Source organism: Octodon degus, unplaced genomic scaffold (assembly GCF_000260255.1).
Source record: "Octodon degus isolate 3935 unplaced genomic scaffold, OctDeg1.0 scaffold00093, whole genome shotgun sequence".
Lineage (NCBI taxonomy): Eukaryota > Metazoa > Chordata > Mammalia > Rodentia > Octodontidae > Octodon > Octodon degus.
Window position 1 is genome coordinate 6,599,680 of NW_004524669.1, and position 10,698 is coordinate 6,610,377.

At 40.9% G+C, this 10,698-nt stretch overlaps 1 protein-coding gene across 4 annotated transcripts in view; it reads right to left on the reverse strand.

The window, feature by feature from the left end:
- The window catches only part of Cbx5 (chromobox 5), a 71,209-nt gene that overhangs the window by 7,045 nt on the left and 53,466 nt on the right, over window positions 1-10,698 (reverse strand). For all 4 annotated transcript variants that reach the window (XM_004637923.3, XM_004637922.3, XM_004637924.3 and 1 more), the window contains one exon: window positions 965-1,151. In XM_004637923.3, the coding sequence (XP_004637980.1) occupies window positions 965-1,151 (187 nt within the window). The remainder of the gene's footprint in view (window positions 1-964; window positions 1,152-10,698) is intronic.

A 10,698-nucleotide genomic window follows, 5' to 3' on the forward strand; every position in this document is an offset into this window, starting at 1 on the left:
AAATAAAATAAAATGAAAAAAAAAATGCATTTGGTACAGGGTCTTACTATGCAGCTCAAACTCATAGTGATCCTCCTGTTTTTAGCCTCCCCAGCACTGGGATTACAGATGTGTGCCACCACGCCAGGACTTGGTGGCCAGCTCAGGCGCAGCATGTGGTGCCAGGGATCAAACCCTGGTCCCTGTGCTTGCCTAAGCAGGCGCTTAGTCTGCTAAGCTTAGTCCACTGAGCTCTCTAGCCGCCTCTCCCTTAGGCAAGCATAGGGACTGATCCCCGGCCACTGGAAAGGCGAGACCTGCCTGGTGGCACATGCCTGTAATCACAGTGCTGGGGAGGCTGAGAGGAGTACCACTGAGTGTCAGCTGTGTAGCAAGACCCTGTACCCAAAAAAACCATAAAAACAAGTCAAATTAAACTTCTCCTTTAAAAAATACCTAAAGTATGGAAAACAAATGTTATCAGAGCAACAAATGAAAAAAAGTGGGTGAACATTTCAAAACTTGCTTCCAGCTGTGGGTGGTGGTGCACACCTGTAATCCCAGCACTCAAGACTGAAGCAGGAGGATCACTATGAGTTCAAGGCCAGTTTGGGCTACCTTGTCTTAAAAAACCAAACCAAATAAGGAAAGAAGAAAACCTCAAAAAATCTTAAAAAGACAACCCCCAAAAGCAAACCTCATTTATATCTTTTTTAAAAAATCACCAAAGACCACCTTCAATAAAATAACTACTTACATTACATTATTTATGGAGAAGACAAGAGTGTTTTAATGTTTTACAGATTTAATTTTGCCCCTTCAAAACAAATTCAATGACCACAATGTACACTTCTCACTCAACCAGAAGGGGGCGCCTCCACATGCCTTCTTGGAGGCGCCTTGGCCCAGAAGTAACTGAAAACAGCCCCTCTGTGGGTGGGAGGTGGCAAGAGAACAGCTTACAGGGAAAAAGAAGGAAGCTTACCTCTCTTTTTTTCTTGGACTTGATATCATCAGCACTGTTTGAGAAATTGGATTTCCTCTTGTTACCTTCCGACTTCTCCCTGGGTTTATTATTTTCACCCTCCTTCATCTTCTTATACTTTTTCATAAACTCAGAAATAAGTTCAGGGCAATCCAAGTTTTTCTCTGGTTCCCAAGTATTATGCTCCCTGAGCAAGAACAGAAAAAAAAAGGTAAGTGATGAAAGGAGCAAACAATCCAATGTCTTATCTTAAAAAGCACATGTAAGGGCCGGGGAGATGGCTGAGTAGAATGAGTGCTTGCCTAGCAAGCACAAGCGCCTCACTTCAACCCCCGGTTCTGCAAAAAATAAATACATACATACATACATAAATAAATAAATAATAAAACCCACAGCACATGTAGGCAAAAAGATGAATCCTATGTTTAAACATATACACTGGGTGTGGTGGTGCACACCTCTAATCCCAGGACTTAAGAGGCTGAGGGAGGAGCGCTGTGAGTTCCAGGCCAGCCCAGGCTCACAGGTGAGACACTGGGTGTGGTGGTGCACACCTCTAATCCCAGGACTTAAGAGGCTGAGGCAGGAGGAGCGCTGTGAGTTCCAGGCCAGCCCAGGCTCACAGGTGAGATCCTGCCCAAAAAAAAAAAAAAAAAAAAAAAAAAAAAAAAAAAAAAAAAGAAAGAAAGAAAGAAAGAAAAAAGAAAAATATCTATCTATCTATCTATCTATCTATCTATCTATCTATCTACCTACCTACCTACCTACCTACCTACCTACCTATTGAGAGGCAGAGTGCTTGCTGGGCATGTGTGAGATCCTGGACTTGGTCTCTATCACAGCAATCAAAACCAATGAATTACAGCTACAGCAAATTTGATCCTAAAATTCTACTCAAGAGAATGAAAAAAAAAATGTCTACATAAAAAGCTGTACACAATAATTTACAGGAATATTTCTATAGACAAAATCAGAAAACAAATTCCAATGTCCATCAACCAGGTGAATGAATGAAAAACCAAAAGGTAGGATATCCATACAAAGGAAAACTATTCAGCAAGAAAAATACACAGAACAACTAGAAAGAACCTTGGAAAATTTATACTAAGTGAAAGAAAGCAGAACAGACTACATAGTGATTCCATATAAATAAAACGTGTAGGCAAGATAAATTTTAGACCAAAAGCAGATTTATGGCTACCAGAAGCTAAAGGAGACCCAAGCTGAAAGTGAGTTGGAATTTACCACAAATGGGTTCAGAATGTGGTGTGTGTGTGTGCATGTGCATGTGTGTTTCTCTGTAAGTATTCTGAAACTGAAGTATTATTAGTTGTACAACTCTGTAAATTTACAAAAAAATCATTGAAACAGCTAATTTCAGTGGGTGAATTTTATAGTTTATACCTGAATAAAGTTATTTTAACCACTTTGACTGTTGTGGTACACACCTGTAATCATGGTAATTGGGAGGCTGAGGCAGGAGAACTGCTACAAATTCAAGCCAGCCTGCGCTACACAGTAAGTTCAGGAAAGAAAGAGAAGGAAGAACGGAGGAGAGGCAGGAGGGAGAGAGGAAAGGGAGGAAAAGAAGAGCAGGGAGGGGAGAAGAAAAAAGGAAAAGGAAAGAAGGGAGGAGGAAAGAGGGAGGAGGAGGGGGAAGGAAAAAAGGCCAGGCTTTCCTTTGTATCCCTGATCTCTGGGAGAGAAATTACCCACTCACTTTCGCCCACGCCCAGAGCCCACAGAAAATTAAGGCACTAAACCAAGAGGGCATATCACAGATATACATGCTTGTAATTCCAGAACTCAGGAAGCTGACACCTGAGGGCCTAGAGTTCAAAGAGCCTGGACTACATAGTGAGACTATCTCAAAAAACAAAAAAATGGCAGCACACAACTGTAATCCCAGCGCTGGAGGCTAAGGCAGGAAGATTGCCTCAAGTTTTTGTTTTGTTTTAGTTTTGTCTTTTTGAGACAGGGTCTCCCCATGCAGTTTAGCTTGGCCTAGAGCTCACTTTGTAGTGGAAGCTGGTCTCTAACTCGCAATAATCCTCCTGCCTCAGCAACCCCAAGTGCTGGGATTACAGGCGTGCTCCACCACACTAAATTGATTGCCACAAGTCTGAGGCCAGCCAGGGCTACATAGTGAGACCCTGACAATAAATAAATAAATAAATAAAATTTAAAAAGCAAGAAGAGGGTGGACGTTAACACAAGTATACCAGAAGGTGGGATATAGTCTGCTAATAATAAAATTGCCTCATCTGGAAACTGAAAAATACTTCTAAACGCTTCAGGAGGGTTAAAGAGAACACAAGCAGTAGAACATGATCGCTGGCTGGCTTGTGCAGGCGCTCCCTCTTGCCCATGGTTTCACATTCTGCGGTCAACTGCAGCCCAGAAGTAGTAACTGGAAAACTCCAGAAATAATTTAACGCACATTTTCAACAGCAGCCTGTTTTGGGTAACATGATGAAATATTACACTTACGTTCTGCCTAGAATGTGAATCACCTTTGTCCAGAATATCTACTATGAACCACTTAGTCACTTAGTTGTCTGTTAATTTGTCATTCAGGTGCACAAACATGAGTCAGACCAAAGTTTATTCTTTAGAATATTTCTACTGATGAATTATTAATTTATGAGTTATGATATTAAACAATGTACTTAACAGGAAAAAAAAATCACAAAAATATTGAGTTTTTAATATTTACTGTTCATTAAAAAAGCATTGGGCCAGGGAGATGGTTCAGTAGAATAAGCACTTCCCTGGCAAGTGCAAGGGCCTGAGTTCAATCCCTGATTCCGCAAAAAGAAGGCATCAAAATTCTTGACATCAACTGGTCTTTGGGGTAGAGTCTAAATAAGAACATCAGAAATAAACTTCTATACCAGGGATTGAACTCAGGACCCTGAGCTTGCCAGGCAAGCGCTTATTTTACTGAGCTATCTCCCCAGCCCCGACAATGTTTTTCATGAATCATAAATAATGCTTTGTCCTGGTTTTATGGCTTATTGACTTAGAAATAAATTTTCTGCAAGATTGGAATTCAGTGTAGATGCTGCCAAAGTCCTTATCAATTTGAATGTGGAGAGATTAGAGAAATCATGTACTAAAATAAAAAAAGGTAGTCTATACTATACATCTTAGTTTTGGAATATGTCTGTAAAATAAATGTGTGTACACTGTTTTCAAAAAAAAAAAAAGAAAAGAAAAGAAATAGGGGCTGGCGAGATGGCTCAGTGGTCTAAAGCACCTACATGGAACAAGCCTGGCAAAGCACAGGGACCGCAGTTCAATCCCCCAGCACCACATGCCAACCAGCCCTGCCCCCTGGAGGGCTGAGCTGGCCACACACACACACAATAAATAAATAAATGTTAAAAAAAATTATAAAAAAAAATAAAAATAAATAAATAAATAAAAATTAAAAAAGAAAAGAAAAGAAATAAACTTCTAGTGCCAACCCTGCTCCTGGGGGCTCAATCACACTGAGATAATGATTGAGACTGGGTGTGGTGGCACAAGCCTGTAATCCCAGCTCTTGGGAGGCTGTAAACAGGAGAATCACTACCAGTCCGATCTAGTAGTGAGACCCTGAATGGCCTGTAGACCCTTCCCTAAAATACAAAAAAGAAAAAAGAAAGAAACTCCTGGGGCTGAGGAGATAGCTCAGCAGTATAAACACCTGCCTAGCAAGCACAAGGACCCGAGTTCGAACCCCTGTACCACATGCATTGTTGGGCCACAGAACTGCTGGGCGTGCTGTGCTGGCCACTGAAACCAGGCATGGTAGCGCACCCCTGTAATCCCAGTGCTGGGGAGGCTAAGGCAGGAGGGTCACTACAAATCTGAGCTGAGTAGTGAGACCCTGTACAAAATAAATAAATATTTTTTTAAATTAATAAAAAATTGGGCTGGTGAGATGGCTCAGTGGTCTAAAACACCTAGTTAGAACAAGCTTAGTAAAGCACAGGGACCACGATTCAGTCCCCCAACACCACATGCCAACCAGCCCTGCCCCCTGGTGGGCTGAGCTGGCCACACACACACACACACACACACACACACACACACAAATAAATAAATAATTTTAAAAAATAAAATTAATAAAAAATTAATGAATATTTTTAAAAATTTTTTAAAAAACGGGACTGGGGAGCTCAGTAGAGTAGGCTTTTGCCTGGCAACTGCAAGGACTGAGTTCAATCCCTGGTTCCACCAAAAAAATAAAATAACTAAACTACTATATGAATGTCTGGGTGTGATGTGTACACCTGTAGTTACAGTGCTTCGGAGGCTGAAGCAGGAGGATTTCTGTGAGTTAAAGTCCAGCCTAAACTACAAAGTGAGTTTAAGTTCAGCCTGAACTGCAAAGTGAACCTGGCTCAAAAATACACAAAGGGCCAGCCAGATAACTCAGTAGACTAAAGCACCTGCTTAGGCAGAGCACAGCGGCCAGGGTTCAATACGGCTGGGGTTCAATACCTGGCATGTTGGGGCCGGGGAGATAGTTCAGTGGAATAAGTGCTTCCCTGGCATGCACAAGGGCCTGAGTTCAATCCCTGGTTCTGCCAAAAAACCCAAACCAAACCAAAACAAAAATACCTGGCATGCCATGCCAGCCCCACCCCTGGGGCACACTGAGACTGCGATTGAGAGGGGTATGGCGACGCACACCTGTAAGCCCAGCACTTGGTAGGCTGAAAACAGAAGGATCTCACTACCAGTTCAATCTATATAGTGAGACCCAGAACTAAATACATTTAAAACACACACACACACACACACACACACACACCCCCCTCTATATGAATTACAATGAAAATACCAACAGCACTCTAAAAAATAAAATAAAATTAAAAAATCACCTTTACTACAGCAGTCTGCACGCATGACCACACCATGCTCCATACACACCTACCACTTACACTAACAGCATGTCTTTTGCTTTCCTGGCCTTTCATAGGACATATTCGACATTCCAGTAGTTGTGCTGTTCTGCCACAGGTTCTTACAATATACAGTGTCACTTAACAAGAACATAAAATATCAATAATATGGAGTATGAAATTCTTAGGGGCTGGGGAGATGGCTCAGTAGAATAAGCGCTTGCCTGGCAAGCTCAAGGGCTGAGTTCAATCCCCAGTTCCACACACACAAAAAAAAGTTACTGCACAGTGTTGTGCAGCCACAGGAGCCAGTCCTGCCCCTTCGAAACTCATTTCTTTGGGGCTGGTGAGATGGCTCAGTGGTCTAAAGCACCTACTTAGAACAAGCTTAGCAAAGCACAGGGACCACGCTTCAATCCCCCAGCACCACATGCCAGCCAGCCCTGCCCCCTGGTGGGCTGAGCTGCCCCCCACACACACACACAAATAAATAAAATTAAAAAAAAAAAAAAAGAAATTCTTAACACGTATTGTTCACTTAGAATATATCTTTTCTTTTGTTTTGTTTTTTTTTTTTTTTTTTGGCAGAACCAGGGATTGAACTCAGGCCTTGCGCTTGCCAGGGAAGCACTTAGTCTACTGAGCCATCTCCCCGGCCCCAGTTCACTTAGAATAGACAACATTTTTACATGAGCTGTGTACTTGCTTAAAAAACCTAAAGGATAACATCAGAAATAAATTCTGTATGAACTACAATGAAAATAATCCAAGGCAGTCTTCCACATGACAAGTGCAAGTTCCATGCACGTCTCACTCACACCTACAGCACACGTGCTTAGCTTTCCTTTCCTCTGAGGTAGTCTGCCTGTCTGTCTTTCTTTCTTAATTTCTTTTTTTTTTTTTTTTTTTTTTGTATTGGGAACTGAACTTAGGACCTTGTGCTTGCCAGGCAGGCACTGTGCTGTTGAGCTACATCCCCTGTCCCTAAGTCTTGTCACCTCTCTTCCTATTTTTGGGGGGGTTTCCTATTATATTGTACCTTGTGTACTTAGGAGGGATTAAATATTAAAATAAAATATCAGGGCTAGCAAGATAGCCCAGCAGACTAAGTGCCTACTTAGGCAAGCACAGGGACCAGGGTTCAATCCCCAGTACGGCAAGCTGTGTCAGCCTTACCCGCGGGCGAGCTGAGCCAGTGGCCAGCATGGTAGTCCATGCCGCTATCCCCAGCGCCAGGGAGGCTGAAAATAGGAGGACCACTACGAGTCCGAGCTGTGCTGTGAGACCCTACACCAAATACATAAAAATAAATAAATATAACAGTGTAATGAGTGTTTAGAACGGACATCAACATTTTTATACCCGTTTATAAAACCTAAGATAGGGGTAGGGGAGACAGCTCAGTTGAATAAGCACTTGCTTGGCAAGCACAGGGTCCTGAGTTCAATCCCCGGTACTGCAAAAAAACAAAACAAAATAAAACCCTAAATGATCATATCAAAATAAAAACCTGTGTGAACTACAATGTAAATACAATCAAAAGTCTACCACAGAAAAAATCTTTACTTCAATTGTCATACACAAGGCAGTCTTCACATGTGACAACTGGATGTTCTATACACAAGTATCACTTACATTGATAGCATGTATGTGTTGCTTTCCTGTACTTTCTTGTAGGGCACAGGTGACATCTTTTTTTCCTGCTGTCATAACAGGTCTTTGTGATGCTGCGCCCACCTGTTCACCTGTCAGCTCACCAGTGTGCTTCACAATTTTGTGTAGTTCCCCAGTCAGAAATATTTTATTTTTCCTGTTATAAGTGATCTTTTATAAGCTCCAGTTCCAATCCTCTAAGAAAATTTCTCCATGATATTTTGTACTTATTTTCTTTCTACCTATCAAACTATGTATGTTACATGTTTAGGATCAAGTAAAATAGCACCCTAGCCAACGTCTCCTGCTTCAAATGACATCATAGTTGCTGCATAAGTCATCAACAACATCTCCACATTCAGTTCTGCTGCTGAAAGTTTCCATCTCAGTCTTCCACTTTGTTGAGGTTTCCCTATATTTCCATCAAGATGAACTGTTGACATCAGCAGTACCAGTTTGTTTTTCTTTGCCATATACAAGGCCAATAATACATTATGTTTCTGAAATCCAAAGATTGTACCATACAATTCTGTTTTGAAATTGTTAACATTTCATTTGGAATTTCTGTTTTGTTCCTATGTACAGTTCCAAGGTGGTCAACTTGTGCTCTGCTAGCAAATGTAACATCAACTGGAGACCAATTGTTTGCTGGATGTCCAATTCCTAATTGATTTGGGAGATGGGAGCAATAAGTCTGTTCAAAACACCATTCAGTTTATTTCTACACAAATAGGGAAACCCGATGGCTGACTTCCAGGATGTCTAAATTTTTTTTTTTTGGAACCGGGGATTGAACTCAGATCCTTGCGTTTGCCAGTCAAGTGCTTATCCTACTGAGCCATCTCCCCAGCCCCCAGGATGTCTAAATTGAAACAATAGTTTAAATCTTTCTTCACCTCTACAAGGGCATAAACTTTTATTCATATTTTGACCCATGATTTTTCTGTAAGTCTTTTATATCCCTGTAATCACCATGAGAAATCCCTGCTAAGTTCAGCAAACCTATGAATACTTTCAGTTCAGCTAGTGAGGTGTTATAATAAATATATTTGCTGAATATGGCTATTGGGCACACAGAACATTTTACTTGAATTTCAACAAGTCAAATATGTACTCACATTGCTGTTTTCTTAGTCATCTGAATCAAGGAGGTCTGTATTCCCTGTGTATCAATCAATTCTTGCTCCATTTCAGTGTCACAGGAACTTTGGCTCTTGTGACCAATGTCAAAGTCATCATCCTCCACCCACACCACTCTTCTGTTATGAAAGCATGTATTTTACCAGAATGGATCATCTTCATCATCCATGCATGAATAATCTGATGATCCATTTTTTACTTCCTCCAAAACTCGCAAAGCTGGTTTTTCATGTGCCACTGTACTGAATTGGGCTACTTCTACCAGAAAAATGAAAAAACAAAAAACAAAAAAACAAAAACTTTTTTAAAGCAAATCCTGGAGTGGTATGGGTCTGTTGGACCCTCTGTGATGTGCAGGTGAACATATACAAAACCAGTTAGATGGAGCATAATGTGGATGCAAATACTTTGTCACTTTTTTTGTACAGGTGTACACTTCTCGCCACTCGTTATATCAAGTGAGTAGAAACATAGCTTGGTTCTTGTATCCATCCCTGAGAGAAAGGTACTAAGACACATAGCCAGCTATCATAATGCTAAAGTACAAATTTATGGTACAAAGGTGAGGGATAGGTCTGCTGGACCTGGTCTTATGCCTCTCAGGTAGACTGAAGGTCATGGTGTCACAGTGCTATTTAAATAATACTTCATAGTTGCCTAACACAATGCCTACGTCATTCACCTTATTTCATCTCATCAGACAGGTATCATCTCATCAGACAGATATCATCTCATATCACCAAAGGAGAACAATATAAAAGATATTTTATGACCTGTACCACATTCACATAACTTTTATTACAGTATATCATCATAATTGCTCCTTTTCAACTGGACATGGTGGTACAGACCAAATAATGCCAGGCCTTGGGAGGGTGTTACAAGACCACTATGAGTTTGAGGCCAGCCTGGGCTACACAGTGAATTCAAGGCTGAACTATATAATGAGACTTTGTCAATAAAAATCCCAAATTTAATTTTTTCAGTATATTTAGGTACTACATTTTAATTATTTTGTGTTGTTGGGCTTGTTTTGTTTTGTGGTTCTGAGTATTAACCTCAAACATGTTAGGCCAGGCTGGGGATACAGCTCAGTGACACAGTGCTTGCCTTGCAAGTGAAAGGTACTGAGTTCAATTCTCAGTACCCCAAAAAACATGTTAGACCAAGCATTCTACAACTGAGCTACCAGTGGAATAACCACTTCCCTGGCAAGTGGAAGGACCTGAGTTCAATCCCTGGTTCCCAAAAAAAAAAAAAAAAAAATCATCATGACTATATAGTAGGAAAAAGCATGATTACAACTGAGCTACATTCCCAACACAAGCTGTACACTTTAAAGATGCGATAATATCCTGCCAGGCATGGTGGTGCACACCTGTAATCCCAGCATTTGGGAGGCTAAGACAAAGGATCACTGTGAGTTGGAAGGCCAGCCTGGACTACAAAGCAAGACCCCATCTCCAAACAACAACAACAACAAAAGGCCAGCCTGAATTACAGAGCAAGACCCTTTCTCAAACTAAGTGATATCTAATATGTTATCATAGTGAGGCCCAGGGACAAATATCTGTAATCTCAGCTATCTGGAATGCTAAGGAAAGAGGATTTCAAGTTTGAGTCCATTCTGAACAACTGAGTGAAACACTCTCAAAAAAAGCTCACTTTTTTTTTTTTAAAGAGGGATCACTGTGACTTCAAGACCAGCAAGGTCTACAAAGTGAGCTGAAGGCCAGCCTGAAATGCATCGTAAAGACGAAATATAGGAAGTAAAGCCATGTTGTTATGTTGAGCTGTGGGGGACTCAGGTCAATAATTTCTGACATTGCCAATTAAACAGAAGACCCAATTCTATTATGGGCTACTGGACTCTTTTAGAATGTTTCCTGAGTTTACACACCTATAATATTCAATAACGGAACTTAGAACAAATGGGGTATACAGATGAATGTCCATTTTGTATCTGTGTATTCAAAGTGGTTAGGATAGATATATAATTGCATTCTCTTAATGAATAGAATGATTTGTTCTAATGGTGTTTGTAAA